This window comes from Strix aluco, chromosome 22, assembly GCF_031877795.1.
Source record: "Strix aluco isolate bStrAlu1 chromosome 22, bStrAlu1.hap1, whole genome shotgun sequence".
Lineage (NCBI taxonomy): Eukaryota > Metazoa > Chordata > Aves > Strigiformes > Strigidae > Strix > Strix aluco.
In genome coordinates, this window is record NC_133952.1 from 1,964,392 (window position 1) to 1,990,913 (window position 26,522).

The 26,522-nt window shown below is 38.4% G+C and overlaps 1 protein-coding gene across 4 annotated transcripts in view; it reads right to left on the reverse strand.

Annotated features, from left to right (window-relative positions):
* PLCH2 (phospholipase C eta 2) overlaps positions 1–26,522 on the reverse strand; it is a 98,345-nt gene that overhangs the window by 47,404 nt on the left and 24,419 nt on the right. For 3 of the 4 annotated variants that reach the window (XM_074848352.1, XM_074848353.1, XM_074848354.1), the window contains exon 1: positions 375–733. The exons of the other annotated variant lie outside the window; for it this stretch is intronic. In XM_074848352.1, the coding sequence (XP_074704453.1) occupies positions 375–495 (121 nt within the window). In that variant the 5' untranslated portion in view covers positions 496–733. Of the gene's footprint in view, positions 1–374; positions 734–26,522 lie in introns of those variants that run through there. 4 annotated transcript variants of the gene reach the window in all.

The following is a 26,522-nucleotide window of genomic DNA, read 5'->3' on the forward strand; positions in this document are numbered from 1 at the left end:
CAGTTAAGAGGTGTATATATTCTGGCAGATAGCAAACCTATCTTACTGTGGGTATGGAGAGGAAGATAGAATCTATCTATAAAATAGAAAATTTCAAAATGTCTGCACACATCAAAATGTACAAATTTGCATTTGTTTTTTCAGAAGAATGTAAAGAAATCGGTAATGAAATTCTGAGAGGTTCTTCAAGACCAAAAGAATTGCACTAGCAACCATGCAAAATAACACAGGCTCTGTCTCAAGTTCTTTTTTCTTTTCTGCTCCCCCACACTACTGCTAGACAAAGTTGTCACTAAATAAGATTTAAACATGAAAGTCTTCAAGATGATACTGTCTTGTTCAATTAAGTGGCAGGTATTCAGCCTGCATCTTACCAATATGGCCGATTTTCCATTTCGGAGAAGCTACGATGCTGCCACCAACCCAGAAAAACTCTTCAGCCAGACGGGCCACTGAAAACTTATTTTGAAGCAAGGGAGATTTTGAGGCATCCATATCTGAGACAAAGGTCAGCTTCAGAACTGAATACAAGCACTGACAGCCTGAGTGGATATCAAGATTCTGTAGTACACATTTTCAATGTAATAGCATAAAAATATTACCAGGAAAAAAACAAGATAATCGGTGATTTCCAAAATCCAGTGGTATTTTTCAGGTTGTTACAGAGCAGTTTCAAAGCAAATTTAGGCCTCCTCCCCTGTCCACATTTAGAATATTAAAATGCCAACAAAATCCTTTTTATTCTATGTGACGTACCTATGTGTCTATTTTTGAGGATTGGATGGGTTTCAGTTCAACATTTTAAAGAAGACACATGTTGGACACGGACAGGGCCGTGAGGTAAGATGGCATATAGATGAATCCATTTCTGGACAGAAAGGCCTCCTGATGACATTCTTTCTCCTTTGCTACTTTACCAGCTGCTAAGCATCCACCAAGAGATTATACCAATTTACAGTTGTTGGCTCCTCCATGTCGCTTCCTCCTTCTGGCAGCAATTCCTACACAGAGGACCCCTTTTATATATTTGATTACTAACAGATTTGCAAGTCCCACTCTTGCTGAGGGCTCTACTTGCTCTTCAAATCTGACCAACAATATCCACTGCAGTAAATAAGTGCAAAGTTAATAGTACAATCCATTCCCCTCTCTGCCCTCCTGAGCCACCCTTGCCTTTCACTGTGAATCTGTCGAGATGCTTAAGCTCTTCAGTCTCTTTCCAGGTCTGAAAAAAAAGAACAATCACATTTTCTTCTCATACAGCTCTTCAAAATATCGTTGTACCAGTCTCCATCTTTTCTCAGAAGGTTCTCCTCAGTATTTTAATGGACTTGCTTGATAAAAGAAAGAACATTTCTCTCTAGGCAGTGAAAACTAGATACGATGCAAACACAGCAACACATGTTTGCTTCAAATCCTAAATCCATCATACGTACTAATCCTAAAGCTGTGGTTCTGCCCTATCCAGTCAAGGGATTTAGGTGATATGTTACAGCTGTAGGGGAAAAAAAAAAAAAAGGTTTAAAAAAAGTGCTTTCTTTTTCTTCTTTGCTTATGTTAGCAGCACCTTTCCATCTCACAACCCATCTAGGAATGTCTTTGCGAACGGACACAACCCCATGGAAGATGCTTGCTTAGGACACCAGCCAGGCAGCTACACTCTACAGAACAAATGCACACACAGAAACCAGGAATGGTGAGGGTGCTTGAAAACTGACAGAGATAAAAGCAGGTAAGGATTAATTTTTAAAAAGCACTAAGTCACTATCTCATTCCATTTGAAATGCATCCATTAAACTCCAAGTACAGAAATCTGTCATTTACGTTATCACAACCTCTTAATCTACATTAAGTTTTAAGTACAATATACAATTGCTCTTGCCATCTGTAATCTACACAAGAAGCCTAGTATACTTCTAGGTTGATGAGCTAAACACAAATTGCCCGTTTAAAAACACATTCATTAAGTGCTTCCTACTCCTCCTTTCATAGTTTGAAAAAGCTTTAGTTAATTCTAGAGATGATTCGCTCTCAATTAAAAGCTGTTTACTTCACCACCTATGCCCAGAGTTCTTATATTAAGCTGAACTCAGACTTTAACCACAGACTGATTCCAAATTAAAACCAAACTGGGTCTGTGCTAAGGGTCAACAGTGGCAATAATGCTACGTACACTCTTGTCAGATTCTGCCACTTATTCAAACACTTCAGCAATAGTCATTCTCCTAAGGCATCTTTCAAGAGTAATTTAGTGAGATGACTGCAAACTAATTGTCATCAGAGGAGCAACTTCTTCTTTAAAATGCTAAGAAGTGTATATCTATACAATAGAAAACTGCTACACAGAAGGCGAGAACCCATGAAGCATGTTCTAAAGATCCTAATCCTTTCTGCAGATGAAGCAAGATCTAGCATGGGCCAGAATGAGACCTGAGAAATGTGAACTCAACTCCTGTTCTACTGCATGCTACTCTGAATTTCTTAAATAGATCAGTAAACACCTTTGTGAGTAATTTCCATGCTACAGAAATAACATCTTAAATGGGGAGAATGACATTGTGGTACCTCACAAGGGAGGAGGTACAACTAAACTTTAAGGCTTTTGGTTATAAGGAGACAAAGTCAAGGCAAACTTTTGCAATAGACCAGAAGTACTGCGGTTGTTTAGCTCATTTTTTTCCTCTTGCAGCACTAACCAGAAGGATTCCTTGCAGTTGTTCAGGTTGTACATGCAACAAAATCTCAGTAGCTGGCACTCTGTGTGCTAGACAGCAAAAGAATCTCCTTTTAAAATTCAAAAATTAATTCTGCAAGGACATCCTAGATTCTGCATTAACCATTTATGTGTTATCAACCTAGGGGCAAAGGGAAGGGAGAAGAGTGAAATGTAACTCCTATTGCAGCATTGCCCAAGATATTAGTTTCACAGTTCAGAATTAGAATTCTGTACAAGCAGGACTTTGAATGTGGATTTGGTTTTACTCGAGTACAGAGAAATGCCAGTGATTTATAGCACCAGAAAAGAACAACTATTTCAATGTTCAAGTTAAAACTAGATTTCTAATCCAATGCCCACCCAGAGAAGGTTAATTTAAATCCTTTTAGTTGGCACTATCAATCCATCCTTCAGGCCTTCTAAGAAGATGATCACATAAACAGAGAAAAATGAAATCTTTCAAAAAGCCCCTCTATTTACTGATAATGCTGGATACTAGATAACAGTGTGGGCAAGCAACAGGAAATAACAAAGGGTTAAATGTGACATAATCCCCCTCCCAACTCTTAAACATACTGAGCTGAGTACTTAGGATATAAGCCTATTGAAATGGGTTTCTATTCTTGCCTCACTTGACATCCTCAGAAAAATCTTGCTCACCTGACAACATGCAGATTATAGACTTCTTTCCATGGCTCTTCAGAAACCTATTATTCTCCAAGTGTAACAAAAGCTTTTCATGCCACAAAAAGATTTCAAAACCAACAATGTTGGAGTCTGCAGGCTGGCCTGTGGCTTAGCTAAAAGTGGAACTCAGAATACTTGACAAACAATGCTAGAATGTCAGAAGTCTTGCAAAATAAGAAATTCACTTCAAGAATGGCAGAAAAGCCAGACTGCATCGTAGAGAGAAAGAGCATCTTGCAGAAGATATAGGAGCACAACATACATATGGTTTGGAAGATAGACAAAAGTGAGCAAAATGAAGATCCTCCTGAGATAAATGGGTTTAACACTAATGCAATCCATCAGTATGGATGGATTCCTTTCCAACATGCATGCTTTACTGTTGAGGGAAGGAAAAAGTGTTCAAAGTCATTTAATACACAGGGAAACAGCTGTAGCCCTCAAAGTAGAAAAGACAAAACTAAAAATTTCAATGCGGGGAATTTCAATCCCTAGGCCAGACTCTGATCTCTCTCTCGTCTGCTATACAGCAGGATTCAAGCAGAGACAAAACAAAGAAGCAACACAAGAGGTGAATTAGGCTCTCAGTGTAGCTAGAAGCTTGAGTGTATCAGGTAACAGCATGCAGACACGATTTCGATACTTCAGCTCGCTACCAGTTGAAGATGTCACAGAATATACTTCAGGTGTACTTAATAAACTGATTTTCAAAGTTCAATATATTGATCACCAGAGACATTAAATATTACAGACATGATACTATAATTGAGCTGCAAATCCACAAGGATTAGACTTGTAACCTCACAGCTATGCACTCCATTTATCCTTGCATGAAGACGCTACAGACCCAGTTTACCAGATTAACAAACTAACCTCATCACAAGAGGCTGATTCTAAAATACTTAAAAACACATGGGCAGCAAGTAGTGAAACACATATTAACTTTAATACAGGTATCACTATTTCCCACTTCCAACCCAGGGGAATCTTGCTCCTAATGATTGTAGAAGAAAATGATTGCCAACCCACAACACAAGTCATAAAATAAAAGGAGGAAACAAAAATTTTTGATGTCATCTGGCACCAAGCCATTTGTCTGTACACTCTCTCACTTACTTTTATCCTCCCCATTGCACTTTCAGCTGTAAACACCAGTCAAAAAGCCCTGGAAAAACTGCAGAAATTACAGTTACAGCTACATCTTAGATACCCCAGCCTAAGATCTTCATATGAGTTGGTAGGCCTGTCACTGTCTTCTGAAGATTAAATGCCGAGATGTTTCTAAGGGAAATAACAAAAGCAAAGTAATCTCGTTGAAATGCACATCACTAAATACAGTTTAGAAATACATCTGAATTATGGTAAAGGTTCAAAACCCAGCATAGATAAGCACAAACACGAACAGCAGGAGCACAGAAAGTTTGACTTGATGAACCGAAGTCATGATGCTCATTCTAAACGTGTGATTTATGTTTCTTCCCTTTCCCCCAGAAATGCTGCTTCCTAAAGGTCAAGAGCAGCATGATCTAGACAGCAAGGCCAGTCACCTCATTTTCAGTTTCCCCTCTGCTGGAGCCATTTGCCTTCGGGTTTCCATGGCGCTCCATGTTCTTTGACTTCTCCATGTCCGTATATAACGGCTGCCTGTGTTTCTGATATGACCTCTTCCCAGGAAGATGCTCCATGCTGATGGAGCGTAGACAACTGCTGTCATATTTTCTATTTTCTATTCATATTTTCTATTTTTGTCTGACAGATAAAAAATTCTGCATTAGTTATATAAGAATTCACTAAAACGATCACTTTCAGATGGTTCTGGTAACTTCCAAGGAAGGCAAAAATTCAGATACACAGAGAGCTATAACCAAATTTCCTGCCCTCATTCAATCACCCATTCACAAGCTCAGATAGGCCAGAGCACCAGCTGGGCCACAACATTATCTCAACTGTATATAAGCTGCCTTTTCCTTAATTCTAACATAACTCCACTCTACTGACCTTTGACATGGACACAGACAGAGCTATAGTCTACCACAGACTGCTAGACCATCTGGACAGCAACTCTGAGCTCAGTAATCCACACTCAAGATTAAAGCCACACATCTTGTGCTGGCAAGTGGAAGCCAGCTTATTTACTAGCTTCCGTTTCTCACCCACCATGCTCCAAAGCTTAATGTTCCTGCACTGGCTCAGAACATATTCAAGTTACTCAGTTTGACTGAAATACATCTGTTTTCAGTATGCACCAATTTACAAGGCCACTGATTCCACTGGGAGAAACACCAGTGGCTGCAACATTGCCTGTCCCGGTGCATCCTTTCCAAATTGGAATTCACAAGGGGTAAGCCCTGAGACAGCTGCTTTATCGAAGCAACCTCAAATATGAGTATTTCCAGGGCTTTCCAAAGCTGTTTAGAAAGTTGCATTATTAAGATGAACTGATCCTGAAATCCTTTAAATTACTTTATTCACATGAAGGAATATTTGTGGAAAGGGGAACCATTAGCAACAACAGCACTAATGTAATGACAACAATTAGTCTGCCTCCTTCCACGACTTTTAGTTCTCTTGACCTCATCTGAAAAAAATGATGCAATTATTTTAATTAAGTGAGAATAGGCTTTGTGTTTTGAGCCTTCGAGTAGGTTTTGTGTTAAGGAAGACTGTTTAATAAACATATTAAGATTTTTGTGTCATGTTTTATCAGTGAAACTGTAGAAATATTATTAACCCTTTCCCACTTAAAACATGCACCATCTTTGAGGTATTTCTATAGCTTTTGCCTTCAGTGATTAAAATATAATAACAATAGTATGCTAATGAACTCTACTAAGAATTCTGATGCTGGTTTTTACAAAGGAAATTCAATTTCCAAGATATCTTTAGTAAAAAGGATTTAAAAGCTATTTGAACTTTTTTTTCCCTGCAGAGCTGTAATAATGAAATTTTGTTGACTGTAGAAAAATGTCAGCATAAAATAAATATTTTACGGCTATAAATGTTGCTCTAAGGTCACCTTGTTTCCAACCTCTGACTTGTGTAAGAAAATGTCCCTACACACTTAACTGAAGTAAGATCTTAAACTCTTTACATTTAAAGATCTTTCCGCACTTTACCATCTGTTCAGTGACACGGGTCATAAACACTGAAAGGGAGATTAAGGCAGGTTGGGAGGGAAGAAATCTGTCCATATGATTGAACACCTTCTATGAAAACTTCCCTAAGAATTCAAGAATCCACAGCAAAATTGGTACAGGAAAACAAGACAGATTGAAAGACATTCACAGAAAAGACATCTGCTACTGAAATGCATCACCACAAATTGATTTTAACTCACAAACTTTGCTTCCATATTTGGGGTGAGTTTTAATATATTCTACCTGTAAAAGATTCAAAACGCTTCTAGACCTTCCTTTTGTGGCATGTATATTTTAAAATATGTGACAGACTCCTTATTTCTTCAAATATATACCAGTTTCATGAAACACGGAAAAAATGGAGCTGCATTTTCTCTAGGAATAACCCAGTCTCTGTGTTCATTCAACGCTCTCCTCTGCTTCTGTGTCATCCAAGAGAGAGCCTTATGAGGGTATACTGTAAATTGAGAGAAAACAGCAGGATTAAGCCACCAAGCTTAAATCCACAATGGAAACGAAGGTCATCTTGCTCTCTCTTAGAAATACAGGCAGGTTACATGGCAGCACAGAGCTGCTGATGCACAAAGCAATTGCAAGGTGCTTGCTCAGTTACAAGGGTTACTCAAGGAAGATGTAGCTGACAGGTGAGAGAGGAGACCTTCCTCTAGAGCCATTAGTTTAGTCCATCCTTTGCTGAAAACAAAATGTCAGAATCATTCATACCAAAAATTAGAAATCTGTCTGCAGTGAGGCAAAGCAGATGGCTTGTATTTAAACAATCTGGGAGCCAGAAAGTCCTGTGCCCAGGAACTTCCATAAAGAAATGCATCCACCTCACATCCTTGTGATTTCTTCCTATGAATTTATAATAATCAGGTGTGCTTCCCCATCCCAAGGACATTACAAAGTTCCAGCCTCTGCTGATAGGCCTGACAAACAAGAATTATTTATCTAAATTTTAAATATCACAATAACTTAAAGAAAATCAGATTAGGCTAAGAACCACATTTTGGCTTTGAACTCTGTCAACAAGGACACACTTTCATAGGGACTTACCTGATCTTGGACATTTTCTTTGGACTGGCAGGAGAAGGGGTCGGGGGGGTGACAATATACTTTTCATTAATTAATAGCTGTTTCAGAAAATAAATATTTTTTTCTCATTTCTACCTTTTAAGAAAATACAAAGCTGATGTTCACATCCCTTGTTGACATTTTAATGGGTGACTGTTCATGAGACTGAAATGAATAGGTAAAGCAATAATTTTGTAATCTGAATCTATGCCACAGTTTACAACATGCAATCAGTGTGTATTCTGAACAAAAGAGAGCATGAAGCACTGAGCAACGAAGACAGAAACGTGATTTTCTACTGATGGAGGGCACAAAAATTTCCAATAGTACCTGTACCTGTAGTGTTTGACTACACAGACTGTGCAAGGTGTAGGTTAAAGGGAGCTGAATCTTCCGTCGGCTAAAATAAGGCAAATGCACTTTCATGGGAGATCACTGCTTCGAGTTCCACTCCAAAGAAATTGGAGGTTTTAATATTTGTGACAGAATTCTTGAGAAAGCAGTCATTTATCAACTTCTTATTTTCCTTTCAAAATATATCACTCTACAGATCCAGCATCTGTAAATCTTCGAAACCAACTACAGATCTTTTTGTAAGCTTAAAAGACAACCATAATTGTGGTTTTCTTCAAGCAGGAACCACCTGCTGGAATCCCCAAAGGGGAAAGATTACAAACAGTGAGAAGCACAGTTGCACAGTGAGCACGGGCTGCTGGGCTGAAGTCCACAACAAGGTCAATGAGTGCAAGTCAGTACAGCTTACTGCCCCATTTTTTTTTAGTCTTGGATTCAGTATAGCTTGGGTAAACATACAGGAAGTAAAGTAATTGCTTCTGGGCTCCTACAGGAAAAGTATTTCTATCTTTTGCTATGGTCTCCAATATCCACCTCAGTTTGAAACAAAGCAGTCTGACAGATTCATCTCTCCCCAGGGTTTAGAACCAGAAGATAAGATAACCAGGCATTTGAAGGCTGATGAAAGAGGCAGCTTGCTGGCTGAACTGTGAAAATGCTGGAAAACGTTTTACAGAGATCCACATTTAACAGTGTTTCTGGACTTTGTTCAGTACTGGGCTGGTCCACATTCATTCTGTGTCAGGCCACATCATGCCATAAAATTTAGTTGCCCTCTGCCACATTAATGCCTTTAGACCCGCAGAAGCCAATACTGATTATCCCTTCTCCTGTAATTCCCTAAAATGGGAAACCTCTCCCTTTTAGCTGAACTAAATTCTCAATCACCATACAAATTATTCTATCTAGGAACAGAAGGGATATTAATTACAAGAATCTGCATGTAAGGTATCTGTTCTTTAAGCTGTTCACTTAGCATTAACATGAAATTTTCTTTGCAATGTTTCTCTCTTTTTTAAATCAAACTGAAGTTGAGGCATCTGCAATCATCTGTAACTGAGGTCAGAACAGCAAAAAAAGAGTGTGCCTCTTTAGTAACAAGGCAAAATCAGTAGATATGATGCTGGAGGAATAGAGAACATGTGTGTATTGATTCTTCTTTGGTGACCTACATTCCAAGAATAATCACCTTGATTACATCAACTCCTCACCAGAAGACCTTTAAAGAACCCTTGCAAATGGTGAAACAGAAATAATATCTAAGAAGGTGGATCAGTCAGTTTAATTATAAGCCATGTTAGTATCGGGACCTTAAAAGCAAATTCTGGTCCCTTTTTTCTGCTTTTTTCAATTCATCATATTCACATTTCAATTCACATTAACAGAGACAATAGAAAAAATAAAATAATCCTCCTAGAAAATCTCTAAAGATAGAACTGAAAAGCAAAACTGTAATCATTCAACAAATCAACAGACTTCAAAATATGAACCTATAACAAGCTGATATTCAGCCTAAAGCCATTATTTCAAAATTAAAATCCTTTTGGAACGCAGACAGAATGAGAAAGAACCATGGGGGCATATTTGAAGGAAATATCAACTGCCAGTTGCTGTATATAAAAATCAACATCAAATGCATCATCTTTTCTCCTCACTTCCTATATCACACCTGTGTCAAATAGCATAACACAATGGCAGATCAACAACTCTGATAAAATTGAGACAAGAATGATGTCATTACTGATGGTTATGGTCTTCACCTTAGAAATTCTGCACTTTCACTACTTTATTGTTTCCTACCATCCACTTGCAGTGGAGTCTGGAGCAGCTATTGCTATGGGACAATACAGAAGTGGTTAAAAAAAAAAAAAGACACGCCATGATGTTAGTGAACATGAAAATAGCTGTTTCAGTGAATTTGTTCTGCTAAGGCTTCTATGACTGTCGAAATAAAGGATCCATCTTGATTTATGTTTGATGTTGTTCACCATGAAGTTTGACCTGAGAAGAACTTGCAAGATGTCACAACTGCCAGATATAAAAATTAAATGAAGTACATCAAGAAACAATAGACACATTATGCTTTAGGTTCCAAACCTATGCTTGCTAAGCACCTCATCTTTCATCATCACGCCATAATAAGGACTTCTCTTACTCTCTTACATCTTACTGAAGATAAAAACTGCTTTTTTATTTATACTAAGGACAATGCATTTTCTCAACTGAGAAACTGATTTACAATCCTAAAATTAGACAAGGATTCACAACAGCTAAGTGTACCTTTAAAGAAGTGTTATGTTCTTCCTCTTAGAAGCAGGATATTCATCATTTCCTTTCTATAATTCTATTTATCTGCTTAAAATTTCTAGACTTGGTATGGAACAAAACCTGGAAAGATATTTGCTTGATAAATTCAACTGAGAAATACAGCTGAGAACATTAGTTCATGATAAGAAACAGAGAAGCTATTTTTGGAGGCATTATTTTTTGCAGGCTCCTGCCTCAGTTCAACTAATGGGATGCTGAATGACAGACTGTAGAGTTTCAATCACCTTAAAAAAAAAAAATCATTCTACTATAAAAGGGTGAGGATTCTGAACAAGCAGCATTTCATTGTATCTGATTTCTACTGGACTTCTTATCTTTTACTCTGTATTACAAATAATCTCTAATTTATTCAGTATCAAAGATGATGACGCCACAGGAAGAAATGCATTAAAACTACAGATCGGACAGCCTGCTCAGAGTCACTGCTGTGCCCACAGTGGCTGAATACATCAGGAAAAGAGCCAGAGTTCATTATTCGGATCAGAATAAAAATTTCTGACAGGAAAAAAGGATGCATGATAGCCCGATTTTCTCCAGCATACTGAATTTTCACTTAATTTCATATTATGCATTTTTTAAGAACAGCATTGGTCTTTATTAGAGCAATGAATACATAAATGAAGTGATTTAAAAAGCGAAAGAAGTGCAAGTAATCTCTAGTCCAGAGGCACATAAAGGGACAAATGTCTGAGAATGATTCCTTCTGTGCCACCTAGGGACTTCACTAAATGAGAAATGCATCAAATCACTATACTTTCAAGAAGAAACAATGCTTTCTTCTTCCCAGTGTTTAACAGCCTTAGACTCATGTTAGTTACTTTATATCCTACTTTTTTGATAACAAACAGGTAGAATTGCATAAGAAAAGCAGAAGGTCCATTCCAGCAAATTTCAGATCTCTATTCCAAAGCATAAGGCACTTCATGTCATCATTTCTGCTCGTGAGAAGTCGATTTGATAAGTACTGCCACTGACGCAGGGTGAGAACTGAGCTTCAGAAACAGTTTTCAATTGCTTTTTGCAAGTACAATCGACTGGACAAGGTGCAAGTCAGCAAGAAAGCAGTCCTGAAATGTTTTCTGAAGACAAAAATAAGCTTTTTTTATCCTAATTAGTTCACCGATCCTTATTCTGGATAATTAATGCACGATGCTCATTGTTCCTCTCACTCCACTGCACTCACGCAATTAGAGCAAAGGTGGCTGGTTATATTAGCTTCTTCAACTGAGTTCTGGTTGTATTTTTATTTCCCAGATCTAACTATAATCTAAACCTCCTGCTAAATCAATGAAGGAAAAGCTGTTCCTCCCTCTCACAAACAGGAACACTACCAGAAAATAATTTCACTGAGACCTTTCCAGGCTGATGTAATGTAGTCACCCTCCAACACTTAAGCTAAATTTAAAGTGAGTCCACAGTATAGTAACTTGAAACCTAGAGCAATTAAGCACAACCTTCATAATTGGACTTCTGTTCTCCTCAATATAATTTGAAAGCAATATCCCCAATTTTGGGATACAGCTCTGAACTTAGACTGTATTAAATGATTTTGCCAAAGTTACACAGATATACTTAGTAATGGGGGTGGGAACTGAGTTGAGTTCTAGGAACGATAGCAGTACTTTGCATAAAAGATGATTCTTTTTTGATGTATTTCTGGTGGAAGGTAATTGTCACATCTACCTTCACACCAGGATAAATGGTCTTCCAAACATAGGAAGGAGCTGAGGGCATGCAGTTTCAGATCCCTCAGAAAAGGAAATTTTACCCATGAAAGAAGTATTTATATATTTAAAATAATTTTCTTCTATTAAAGGTCTGTCTGAAATCACTGGGGCTATTCCAGATTCCATTTCTTGACCTCAGGTTTCTGTAGTTTTTACTGATGATCCAAGACAAGGAGTTCCCTCCTCAGTCAAGACAGGACTCATTCCCAGGTGAGAGGGAACTGTGCAAATGCTGTTCGCAGGAGTCTGCTGCAGTCTGGAGGCTGAAACTCTGCACCTGCCGCTCTTCATCAAATCAAAAGCCTTTGGGTCAGTCAAGTCTGGATCTTCAGATTTGGATCTGAAGCTCCAGCTTCTTAACCCTCCTCAGTTCATACAAATAGTAATCGTATTACTGTATGTTTGTATACACTAGAAGCAGGAGAATGTTGCTGTTGAGAAGGACTAAGTATTAATCAGAAAGTGACTGTGGAATGGCGTTCAATCTCAGTACAAAAGGTAAAGCAGACTAACAGAAAAGGACATGAAACATCACAAAAGGTGTTTTTCACCTATCACTAGCTAAATGAGCAGCCAGGATCAAGTACAGTCAAATGAATGACAGGAAGTACTAAAGAGGCATTCAAGTAATTGGGTAACTATGGTGTCAATAAAAGTCATGACAGACACACTCTGTTTATATTCAATAACCGGCTTGTCACTAGGAAGTGTGGATCTGATTCTGCTTTCCATTAAGATGGTGCAAATCCTTAAAATGATGTAGAACCCATCATTTTAAAAGGGTTACCCTGATTTACAATAGATAATCTGAAAGCAGAGTACTTGTGCTTCCCAGGTTAGGGATGTTAGATCTCAACTCCAAATCCAACTGAGCCAACGGAATGATACGCTTTGTAACCAAAGTCCAATTCACCACAAACGAGAGGTGGAAACAACTTCCATCCCAAGTAAAGCAATCATGCTAAATCACAGTAACAGAGAAAATGTAGAGTAAGCAATATTTTTATTTGACAAGAAAATATATGCATTTATCATAGAGATTGAGAGCACAGAGTTATATTCAGCCACACACAGAATAAGCAGGTAAGTCATGCTCAAGTTAGTTTCTAACTAGCTTGGCAAAAGGAGAAAGAACCATCTTCTAAATCCCACTTTTCCAATCTCTCCCCAGAGCACAAGGACCATCAGTCTGAACCCAAAAAGTACTGCTGCCTTTGGGTTTTCAGCAGTACCTATTACACTGGTTCCTTAGCTGCAGAAAAGGTAGAAAATAACTACTGTAATACAGTTTTAATAATGATATAAACATGACAAAGCCTTCATCAACACAACTATTTTTTTTTTGAGAAAATGTTTTCCTGACCTCTGTGAACTGGGCAAACAGCTGACCCACAGCATATGGTTACATCAGGTAACAAAGCAGGCCAAGAGAGGAACACTGAAAAATCACAAACTTCAATCTCACCAAACAGACCAGAGCAAGAGAAAACACAAGGCTCAGTTAAGCCTTCCAGAGCTTCGTGAGGTGTTACACCGGAAGATCACTGCCCACTGTCACATTCTTAAAGGACTTTCCCAGACAATGTGCTTTACTCAGTATGTTCTGTTCCCAATGGTACTGACAGACAGTATGAATTGTTTCTTTAGTGATAGCTGAACATTTCAGAATTACTGGGAGCAAGTAATTTCTTAGATGATCATCTGTGACTCATCAAATTCCAGGCAGCCAGAAACTTCTAAAAACTAAGAGAGAGTGGCAAGTCACTACAACACTGAAGTCTTGAGAGCCAGCATGTTAGTATATCTCATTATGAATGTTTTAATAGTACATCATATGAAGACTTTTAGAAGCATTCATAGAATTACTGGCTTCAGTTGCACCATCACTGTTTTATACCTGAGCAAGGGGAGAATCCCCAGATGACAGCAGGAAGGTGGCCACCCTTCAAAAAGAAACTTCATTTAACCACCTTGCCTGTAGCTTCAGCTTATGGAACCTCCACTCTTTTAAGTTACCCCATTTGTTTCCACGGTGCTTCCACCAGCTAGCTTAGAATGACCCCACCTGGCAGAGACATGGAGTTCATGAACATCCCTAAATCTCAGCCTCAGTATTTTCTAACTGCAAACAAGGAAGGAACCTGAGTAACTGCTACATGAGTGATTCTCCAGGGAGATCCTCCAGTGAGAGCCCCTCTCTCTCATACCTGTTTTCAGAAGTTGGAAGCTGAACCTAGTAGTAAGAAGTGAAAAGGACTTCGGGTGACAAAATTCCTGCTCCATCATACCTTCCTCGGGGACTTTGTCTGTTCACAGTCCATCAGGTTTCAGAGAACAATAATTAGAAGAGGAATACTTGGGCTGTCCCATCGTGACATTTTCAAAACCAAAATATTTTGGGTTTCAGTCCTGAAACACTTATGATAAAAAATGCAATCAATAAAAGTATGTTAAATGAAAAGGTTTCAATCAAACTGTACCATTTCAATCAACTCAATCCAAAACTTGGGGATTTACAGCTTATGAAGATTTAAGAAAATCACCTTCTTTCCTTGAAACAAGAAAAATTCTTGCACATAGGAAATAGTTTCTCACCATTCTACTTAGCATCTTGTTAAACTAAAGCTTGCATGCTTCCAAATCTCTAGACTCTACGCCAGCAAATTGGCACAGGTAAATAAACCCTTATGCCAAGTTTTAAAATATGCTTCAAGTTTTTTGCTATTTAAATAAATATTGACAATGCTTAAATGCATCTCATCATCTCCGCTTCATTCTTAACAAATCTCAAAGGAAAATACTGATGTTTTCCTATTCTTCTGATGCAGACTGAGACTTTCATTATTTATGTGAATTATCTGCAGAGTTCTCACAACCATTAAATATGTCAGAGACTAGAAGTATTCTTGGATTTGATATTATTTTTATTACTAAAGATTATAATTACCAAAATGGTCATAAAATGCAGAAAAAAACAATGTCCATTTCTATTTATGATAGAAGTTTTTTTCTATGTGATGTTCTATGGACATCCTCTTTTTTTAAATTACAGTTCTGCTCTATAATGAGACTCTTCCAAGTCAGTTTGCTTTAATTTTCACATTCACATCCTTCTTCAGTTACTGAACAGTATTTGCTGCAGTGATCAGTGACTACACAGGTACAGCCACACCTCTCTGCATTTCCTTTTCTCACTTTCTGAATGAGCAGCACTGCTTTAGCTTATTTTTGGTAGGCTAAGAATAAAGACATGGAGGAGTCAAAACCAGAGTTAATGGATACCAGGTCTGGTTGCACCACCTAAACACCAAGTTCGATCCAAGCATTTTTCCACTTTGGTAAAGTTTGAATCTAGATATGATTTTTTCAGCCAATGTTACAAATGAAAAGCAAACTTTAATGAGTGCATCCTTCAAAAGATATGGCAGGATATTCATGAACATGTGACTAAGTATTCTATTAGTTGAAAATACTGGGAGTCAGGGCTACTGATCTGCCTTCCTAAAGTCATGAAGATGTTAGAATAGTATCCAGTGCACACCGAGCAGCTTTTCTGAACACACAGAAGCTGTATGACTTCTTTACTTGTTGCACAACTATTGTAAAATCACGTAACCAACAGGCATAAAATACAAAATGTGTAGAGACAAGCAACTAGGTATTTGATTCAATTAAAACGTATCACAGGTAAGGGTTTCTCTCTCTGGGCTTTTACCAAATAAATCAATAAGAATATAAAGCTTTTAAAAAGTAAAAACCAGGCTTTTGGAATTGGTCTTGAATTAATGTGATTTCTTAAGAAGCCATCAGTACAGGTGGTATGACCTCCAAGTTCAAATTGCTGAAAGCTGCAGCATAGTTTTAACAGCTTGAGGCAGTTCACAGAGAGGACTGAATTCATCCCTGGTATAACTCCACCAGGGACAAGTTCAACCCAAAGTGATTCTGTGCACTCTTCTTGTTTGATGGGTATAAAGAAGCTATATCTAATTAGAAGCAAATCACATATTTTAAAAAAATTAAAACAATACAGCTGACTCACAATAGTACTGGAGTCTCTTTTCTAATGTGGGTAGCAGAAGGTCTATGGTTAAAAATAGAAAGCCTTTCTTTATGGTGACAGCTAGCTACTTAAGTGAGCAGAAAAGGGACAGGAATATACCTGGTGCACTCCTCCTTTGCACCCTTCGTGCAGGAAGAAGCAGCCATTAGAGATGCATGTATTATTTAAGGTTTGGTGGTAACTGAAGGCAAAGGTATGGTACAGCAAAGGCTACCTTAAGAAACTGCTATATATTTGTTTTAAGCATTGAAGTTTGAATAACAGAAAACAAGTGTCCAGAAAAGCTCTGTAAACTATACTTTTCTCTACAGTGAAACTAATTTCCCTCAAAAAGGTGGTTAAAATAACATTTCCCCTTACCTTTATCTGGGCTGAGGCACTGAATGGTGCTTGCATCATCCATATTCCGGTGAGAGAATCAAGTGAACAAAACACCAGAGGAAGCAGCAAAGACCATATGTACATCACTGATATTTCAAAAGACTCTTTTAAATAATGCGAAAAATAACATTGCACGTCGGTCTTCAATGTAACATCAGAAGGTTCCTAAGGATGCTTGCTGCTTCTGGTCTGAGCAAGCTCGTTTTTTATTCCCTGTATAGTAGTATATCAGGAGCTGCTGACAGGTAGAAACCAGCACAGGAGCTCAATGAATGTTACCAGCCTTTCACTGCAACTCAAGTGTTCAGCCACCTGGGATAATCGTTTATTAACTCTTTGTCTCCCCACTCTCAGACAGGATATCTGGATGTGTTTTGTTTCACTCCTTCAAAAAAAAAAAAAACCCAAACCTGAAGGAAATACTTGTGGATATTAGGAAATACATACAAAAGATAACTCACTTTTAATTCCTCTGGGATGTATTTCATCCAGTACGCAACAAACATCAATGGGGTGCTACTTCATTTAAGAAGGAAAAAAAAATATTTTTTATTTTAATGCCTCCCCTGTGTCCATACAGCATCCTACATATTATTAAGGTATCCTCCCATACTTGCTTAAGTTAGAAAGGAAGTCTACAGTTACTGATAAAAATAGACAAGCTGTTCTCTTTGGACTTCTGTCTGATTTCTTTTCTTGGCAAAGACCATACATTTCCCTCCTTTTTAACTCACAAGGAAATACTAATGCAGAATTAGTGGAAAATGGCTAGCAAACAATGCACATTATTGTATGCTGTGTCCCAAAACACAATGCACAAGAAGGCAGATGCAGACCTTTGAGGTCTGCCTAAATTGTGGAGAATTTCAGCATCTTTACATGATGGTGCTGCCTAAAAGTTCCAACCAGGAATAGTTCCTGCCTGTCCTACATGCCACTGAAATGACAGGATAAGACAATTTGTGCCTTTGAGAACTTGAAATCTAAATAAACAGGAATGATAAATGAATGGGGAAAAAGTATTCTCTCCTTTTCTAAAGGAAAACTCATGCGTGGGGACAGGGTAACAAGGATAACAGCATCCTGCTTAAAACCCACGGCATATCTCTTACAGAACCCTGCAGGTATTCACCCTACACAGATTTAGCAGGCATTGCTGGTCTTGATCCTCTCCCCACCCAACCACAGTAAATGAAGTCAAGGCATTTGTGCTGTTTGAGGTTGCTTTGTTGCCTTGTAACACCTCGTTTCAATCTTGACCTACTTAGGAGTGTATGTGAGGTGCTGTGTAATGCTTACAATTATCTTTCTCCCACACCATTCAGTCTTTCCAAACTAGAAATGTTGAGTCTCATTCATAGTTTCCAATTGTTACAGCTAGTTTGTCCTGCTGTTTCCATTCTATAGCATCTTTGCATTTTAGGCATCAGTCAGCATTCCAGACAGATCAAGATCTTTGCAAGATCTGACACAAAGCCCCTACAATTTTCATTAGGCAAGAATCCCATTGTCCTTACCATCTAAGGAATTATTTCAGAATTTGGCTCAAGTCTATTTTCAGCAAAATATTATCCTATTTGCTTACTCATTTTCAACACTAGCTATGTCCCCTGAGATATCATCTCCTGAGCAACCCAGTTTGGAAGCACTTGAGGAGCACTTACTGCAGGAGCCTCCTGGGGCATCGTGTTTTTACACCATGTTACATTTGGGTTATTCCTATGGCATCCACTGCATTTTTAATATATGCTTATCAGGGCAAATACTGAGGACCATGGCTGCTGTACTGCACTGTGCAAGCTCAAGCTGACATAATATACATGACAGTGGCAACAGCAAAAGGCACAGAGATACTGCATACATCATGATGTTTTTTTACATATAAAGAAACCATAAGCTGCATAATAGGTTGAGGTCTGGCAGTCATCATCCTCCAAGCTTACGAAAGGGATCATAATTTCATATATAGTCTGCTTCACTACTGATACACCACTTACTCAAGGATAATCAGAGACAATTCCTTACACAGAAAACAATATAGATTTTGTGTGCTAGTAAATTAATCACTATTAAAAGACTCCAGTCCTCACCAGAAGCAAGTCAAGAACTAATTTAGAGTATTTTAAAGGCAAAATATATGCAGCAGCTGTATAGATTCTGAATGCAGACCGCAAATCCTCACAGAATCCAGTACTCCTTCAGCGTTTTCCATCCAATCTAGACTTGCATATCTTATTTAAATAAACTAACGTAACAGGTAAAACACACTTATGAAGGACATAGCATCATCCTGTGCCCATGGGGAAGCTGGTTTTCACTAACGAAAGTGTTATTATCTAGAACAAAATGTTGAGAAAATAAGCATTCTGGGAGGTAACGTTTCATCTTTCAAAGCTAACACATTTCAATGTGACAATTATTTTTCAAGTTCACAAGAAAGGCAGCTCCAAAACTAACAATGAAAATTAATCAAAATCCATTGATAAGGGCACACACATGATGAAATTTTGATCTGATTTGGTGGTGTGTGGAAAAATAATCCATATAAATGTGACAAATTATCTTGCCTTTTGTTCTTAATTATTAACTTCTCTTTTTCTCTTTCTTCCTCTGTATTGAATCCTGCCTGCGTAAAACTGTTCATATGTTGCCCTGGAATTTCAGAAAAGGAAGAAATTAGAAACAGAGAAAATAATAACAAAAGGGACCTCTTACCCTTACATCCAGAATACTGTTATCAAGAAACTCTGTTTATAAAACTACTTGCATTTTTGTCTATCCTGAAACAAATCCTGGACTCATAGGACCAACAAGCCCCTTATAATTGACAACTACATCAAGCAATACATTCATTTAATGGAATGCTTTCAGTTTATCATAAAAGTTATCATAAAACTAGCATTTCTTGCCACTGTTCTCATTTCCTGTAGGCAAGTGCAGGTTATCAACACATCACTGTCTTGCATCCTAAGGGAGAAGCAGGGCAAGTGCTGAGGCCCAGAAAATGTCTCTAAGACTTCATCTCTGGGGAATACAGGGACAGGAAGCTTTCACACCACAGGCTAGGCTCAACACATTGCCTAGAGACAAATCTCCCATTCAATACCGTCTATTCTCCACAACTTTATCAAGACACAGAGCATATTAAAAGATAACAGCCAAGATTGGTCAACTAATTCATTGATTAGCCACTCAAACTGATCAAAGCTTGTTGCTTTTCCAGGGTTTATTTTTTTAAAATTAAATGTTAACTACTCACATCTGAGACTATAATAGATTCAGAATCACTATTTAATTACTGTATCATACCAATTTCATAAAATAAAATGTTTTATTTCTCTGGGAGTTTTTTGCTATGCAGTTTAAACAGGGTCACAGAACAAGCGTCAGAGAAACATTTGAACACATTCACAATACATGCAAATTTGTTGAAACAAAGAAAACACAAACTGTGCTATCTTAGACACCAAAGCATTTTACAACTAAAAGATGCTCTCACTCCAAGTAACATGTAGTCTAAACCACAGGAAATTTCTATATGAAAAGTCAATCCACTGACTCTTGAAATCAATGAAAAATTTTGATCTGGCTTTCATGCACCCAGAAGTGCGTATGTGACAGGGAAAGGTCACTGGCAGTCCAATCTGGAAAGCACAGTGCTAGCATGGAACAAACCTAGGCCACTGTCAGTTCCATATTATACAAAGCCTAGCATGCCCCAATTCCTTCATTCTCCATTCCCAGCTGTACCAACCAGAGCAGAAGAGTGACTTGTGGTGTGGTGCTATCACATTACAAAGATTTAAGTCCTAAGGAGGGACTAAAAGGGGTCAAGAATTCTCTCAATTCCTACTTTCCCAGCTCTGCAGAGAAAGCACAGTGTAATGCCACAGAGCAGCTAACCCTTCTAGTTAAAACAGCTAAACCATTACATGACAAAGATCTGATCTTGCTTCTGTTCAGCTAAGGCTGAAAGGCACAGTGCTGTATCTGACGTGCTACTACTCTCTCATCTGTAAAATACAAGCCACCTTTATTAGTGTCCTTAACGTTCATTTGAATACAACTTCATCACACGGTTGTGACTCGTTGGCAACTGTAGATCTCCCATCCATATAGGATACCAGTCCACCACAGATCTCTACCACACGGCCACAGCACCTCAGCTCAGGCCACTATCCTGGCTAGCCAACTAGGAAAGGAATAAACACTTTCAGAGCAACAGCACAAACTACCAAAGCTTCAACTAACAACCAAGGCTTTTGTATTGTGACAGTGCTACACACTATAACATTACATTATAATTTGACTATACATTCACCTGCACATTCATCCTTCATTCTGAGGCTCCAGAGGTACCGTTGTCACATATTATCACATTCTAAGCCCTGTTCCCTGATAGAAATAACAGATCTTACTGCCCAACCCAGGGAAAGAGCGTTGCCACTTCTGGGGACAAAATAAGGCAACTGGAAAATGCAGCACAACGTTATACTGCAGTTAAGACAAAGTGAGAAAGTAACATCCACAATGCCAAGGACATTCTAAATAACTTATGAAAGTAGATTACTTAGCTCTTACTGAAAGCCATCAAACTCCACACCAGATAGTTCCGTATCTCACAATTCATGGCATCACTTCAAGACCTTCTATAAATCAACTTCAACACATGTGGGAGTCTGTTCTTAAGTTTTTGTTCCCATAGTTACCAATGTACTTTACCACAGAAGAAAACAGCAGGTGGCCAGACATAGAACAAAATCACCATTCTTTTAACATATTCTTCGAAGAGTTGGGAAGTTTCAATTGAAGGCTTTATTGCCAAATGTTTACAGACAGTTACCGAGACTAACACATCAGATCAGCAGACTATAGGATCCCTCCATACGTTTATTACTCAGTGACAGTAAATTCAACAACATCCAGTAAAATGATAGATTTCCAGCCTTGCATCTGATGATGCCATGGGGTTGCACAATCTAGTGCAGAAAAATAGATTCATCCTTTTTTGTAATTTGAAATACTCCCCAGGTCCCCTGATACCTTTACCTCTGCTTTCTGCAGAGAAAAAGTAAAGAAGCCCAGCACACTGTGTACAAGATAGATTTCTTGCAATAAGATTATCTTTGTGGGATAAAACCAGTAAAAACAAACATCAACAGTCTGTTCAACCAAAACAATTTACTTGAAGGTTCCTATCAAAACTATCACAGTTTGCAAGGTAATACCTTTTCCATTTTCAACTAAAATAGAGGGTGAAATGCACTGACATTTTTCTGGTATTGAATGTGCTGCAAATAACAACATGATGCTTTGCATTAATATGTTTTCTGAGCTTTTGTATAATAAAATAAGAGGTTGTACTATGTGCTGTCCATTACCTTTTGCTTTTTTTAAGGTAGATGAACAAAGCTAACGTCATTCACGTGTCCAATGCCTACAGGCTCACTTACTGTCATGGGTGTATGACAGCAGGACAGGAATTAGAACTTAGCAGTTAAATTTTTGCATCTGTTATAGAAATCCTCTGCAACCCTAACTGGTTCATTTCTCTGGGGCTCAGCAGCCCATTTATAACACAGAGATAACAACTGCTCCTTTGGCTTTGGAGATCCTTCTCTCCTACTCCAAATACACATAACAGGGATTTTAAAAGCCTCTGCTCACCACAGCAACTCAGTCACTGACAGGCCACTGACAGGATTCTTCCTTTTTGTCCCTTGACAGATTATGTTAATTGCATGTTTAACATGCATTGAAACTTCAGAAAATAGATTTCTCTTTTAAACTCCAAATGCTGAAATAATAGTGTCATTTTAATTAACTTCTTGAAGCAGTAGGAAAGACAAAGGGAAAATTCCATGAACGTTAGATTTAACTTGAAAATTAATTTTACTTTGATTATGTTCAGTCCCTGCTATATCTTTTCTGACGACAAGAAATTAAATAAAAAATGTTCAAGTTCCATGCCACTGTCATCATCTAATGAATTAGACTACAGTCTCAGAAGCACTCCAGCCTCAGCTGCAGCCTTTAGCAGCTTGAGAAGCTGGAACTACACTGTCCTGCATATTTTAACCAGGTGTTCTGCTTTAGCACCCTCTCTGTAGTACTCTGCTACACCCAGATATAAAGTGACATGTCAAAGTTTCAAACATCACTGAAAACTTCAAAGTGTTAGGTACGTATCACAGTTCTGATTTTGTAAATGTAATAATAGAGGCCCATAAAGACTACACCTCTTGCCCAAAGATCCCAGAAGCCAACAGGATTTTCTGAGAATGGGCTCTGCTACATGTTCTAAATGATTCATTTAGAACTGAGTGAGCAGGAAGGTGAATATGAATCTCATCAGACCCATTTCATCACAATAAACAAAACCATCTTTCTCTTTTGCAGTTACAGCTTCCAGCTTATAGTGGCCTAAGTGAAGTGTGCCTACTTAGCCTCCACGAGGCACAACAATTCTGTTCTCAAATTCCACCAGCCTAGACACAAAGTAGATTGACTGACTTTGATTGTACCACTGGCTTTTCAGGTGAGGCAACAATACTTCATACCACTATAATGGCTGCAGTGGCTTTATGTCAACATTTGGTATTTTGCAAGGTAATTATCTTTCTTTTTTATCTAAGGTGCAAGCCTCCACTTGAAGCTGTTTGGGGTTTCCTCTGGGGTTCCAGTATCTTTATTACTGAAGGGGTTCTAACATTCTAGACTCATAATGAAATGGGCTTGTAAGAAAATATTTATCAGCTCCTTGTTCCGCTGATCTCAGAATAGTTTGCCCCTTCGTCAATTAAGACTGAATCAAAAGCCATTCTTAACAATTCCTGCCCTCAAGTATATTTTCTCCATTATACTAGCTGATGTCAAAACTAATCTTTCTAAACCCCGTGTTGTTTACTGCAAGCCACAAAGCAGCTTTTAAATTTAACTTCAGGTCACTAGTAAAATCCTGGATTATTGACCAGTTTCACTAGCAAAATGATACTGTTACAGTAAGCATTCAGTCTCCAGCAGGTCCTCAGAGCCCCCACTGCTGGGCTGGCAATGGCAACCAGATAAGGAATAGGGAACATACAAAGCAAATAAAAGAGAGCATCGGCAGGGAGAGATCAGGTGCTGAGACAGGGAAGGGAGAAATACTATAAATGTGAGGAGCTAGCAGCGTAGGAACCCTATGAGTAAGGGAGGTTTTTAAAATAGAGAAAAAAATATCCTCTAGCTTAGCATCATAGTAATAATTAACATTATATTGTAACTATCTGCAACACTGGAGTTTAAGTAGGAATACAGTTTACTGATGCAATATTCTGTGGGTTAGCAAATAGCTGTTGTTTCCAGGCAGGAAAATGAATTACTAACCAAATGCACAATCTTTCCATAATTGGCACTGACAGCAAAGCTCACTCCTTTCAACAGTAGCTATGATGGGCTTACTGCTCTTTAAAATGCATTGTATTTCTATATTTCAAAGTCCAACAAGTAAATTTTCTGTTGAAGATTAGAAGGCAAGACAACACTGAGAAAGTTGTTTTAACAAAGCTGGTTTAACCTGATTTTTTTACCACAGCATGTCTGAATAAATGACATGCACAACCTTTATTATTTCAGTCTTTGCTCCTTGTCTAATTCAGAGACTGGAAGAACTTAAATACTTCATTGGCATATTTTCTTCAAAGACCCATATATCATCTTGGCCATTCAAGGTTTTCAGGGAACCCACATTCTTCCAAGGAAATCTGTGTTAAGCAAGGTCGGGAGATGCTTGTGTCTAGCCAAGGGGGAAAGGCAATAAGGAAAGAAAGGAAAGACAGTTTCAAATAGATCTAGGGTCTCAGAAAGCCTTAAGAACTAAAGCTGAACTACCTACCACACGGGAGTACTGATGAGTTCTCAATGACTTCGATGAGAAGAGTACTCCATAGTGCTACAACTTCAGCAACACATATACCATAAGCCTTGATGCTGCATTTCTATTTCCTGTGGTGTTTTATAAACAAGTTTCCAACATGTTTTCAAACTTCTGACTCAGAATCTGGAAATGAGGAAAGGCTATCATCTGGGCCACCTTGCTTAAGCAAAAACACTTTGGTAAGTAGTTTACACTGTCTGCAGGAGATAAAATCTACAGCTGCTCCAGAGGCAGCTGCAGAGAGATACGAGGCTTAGGCTATTTGCTGCTGGAACGCATGCTACTTATTTTAACATTGTTAAATGCAAAATATAAAAATCCCTTGTCTTGCTACTCTTCTTTGTCCCTTCGGGTTTTATAATTGAAAAGTCAAATGTTGTGTTACATCTTGCTGTACAATTGCTCTCACTGGAATATCGTTAAATATCTAACAAACCACAACCAGCCCCTATTCAACAGTAAAAAACCACCTTGGAGAGCGACTGTGTGGCTACGCAGATGCCTCGCCTCCAGCCATAGCTCTTTCCAAAATGTATTAAGTCTGTACAAACAGAGTTCTGAGGCAAACATCTGCCTGCCTTCAGGAATCAGACAGCTAAGGGAAGGCAAATCTTAAAGGTATACTAGGAAGGAGCTGTGTTTGAAGTACGACCCTGGCTGTGGTACTCCTAATGTCTATATTTTATGGGAAATAAAGGAAGCAAAATATTTTTATTCACCCACAAAGTGGAAGTCCCTGACAGAAGTTATACAGTGAAGCTGACACTCCCACTATTAATACTTGTGAAGAATCTCTAGTGCCCTCCTGACATCAAGAAATATTTTATTAGAACATATCAACCAGTGAAATTTTGATGCCTCTGCTATTTAAGATTAGAAGCTACTAAACCTCTCTAAAGGTCACACTCAGAAATTGGAGTTTTATTGTCCCTCTTTGAAGAACCTTTTTGCCAGTGGGAGGAATAAGGGGAAGGACATTTCTCAGTGACAAGATGCGTATGCCAATCATTCAGCTTCAACAAGAGACTTGGGGGAGATGGGCAGTCAAATCCTCCTTCTGTCACAGCCTTCGCAAGGCACATCATAAACTTTTTAATTACTCTCTGCCAGATTTTAAAAGGTGTTTATGCCAGTAGACATGTACGTAAGTACCCAATTTTCAGAACCAGAGACATCTATCTCCTATTTACTTGAAGCAGACTCAGTCATCTAGAACTTTTGAAGACTGCGTTAGCTGCCTACATGTACCTGGGAATGCAAATAATTTAAAAATCCATTCAACATTAAAACAGAGATTTTTAAGTTCTGCCTTTAGGCAAATTGCAAAGCATTTGGTTATCAAGTGAATAAAGGCCACTTGCATACTTTCCTGAAAGCTGCATGAGCTGAATTTCAAATTCACATCAACCAAAACCAAGCCAAACTTGACTGTAACAGCTGTATTAGCCACTTTGGATTGTAACATTGATACTCACTAACTCTAAATTATTTTAATGTCTCCCCCTTGGCTTATAGCCTGCTCTTTAAATCCATACGGCCAGGAGCAGCGTAAGAAGTACTTAAAAAATATTGCTCTTTCAGAAAAAACCTCATCTACTTCCATAGTCACACCTTTGAAGTACAATCTTAAAGGGGAAGACCAGTGCACGTGGCCTTCCGTACCAGCTGGGAGGTACTTATCTATGGCCTTCGTTGGCACAGGGCAGGACTGGATTCAATATCAAGTCCAAACCGCATTCTGAGAAACCGTTCAGGAGAATGTATGCATATCAGAACTGTTTTTCCCCACATTCTACTCTGCTGTGAAAGGGGGTGTGTTTGAGCATATAAAGCACTGAACAGGGCATCAGGCTTAATGTCTCATTCAGCTACTAACCTGAGGATCATTTCCCTTCTTGGTGACTCTGCTGTTCCTACCTCCCCATCCCTTCCCTCTCTTGTCTACTTAGTTTTGTAAACTCCTCAGGTGAGGGGCTAAATCTCAGCTACTGCAGCACAGGCCTGGTTATTACATCCAAGCAGGAGTCACAGCTCAGAGAGAATAACACTAAATTACCTCAGAACCCTTTGTTTCTCCACATAATCTTTTTTTCTCCCCTTAAAAATAGAAATGCATTAAAATTCTTGCTTGAATGCA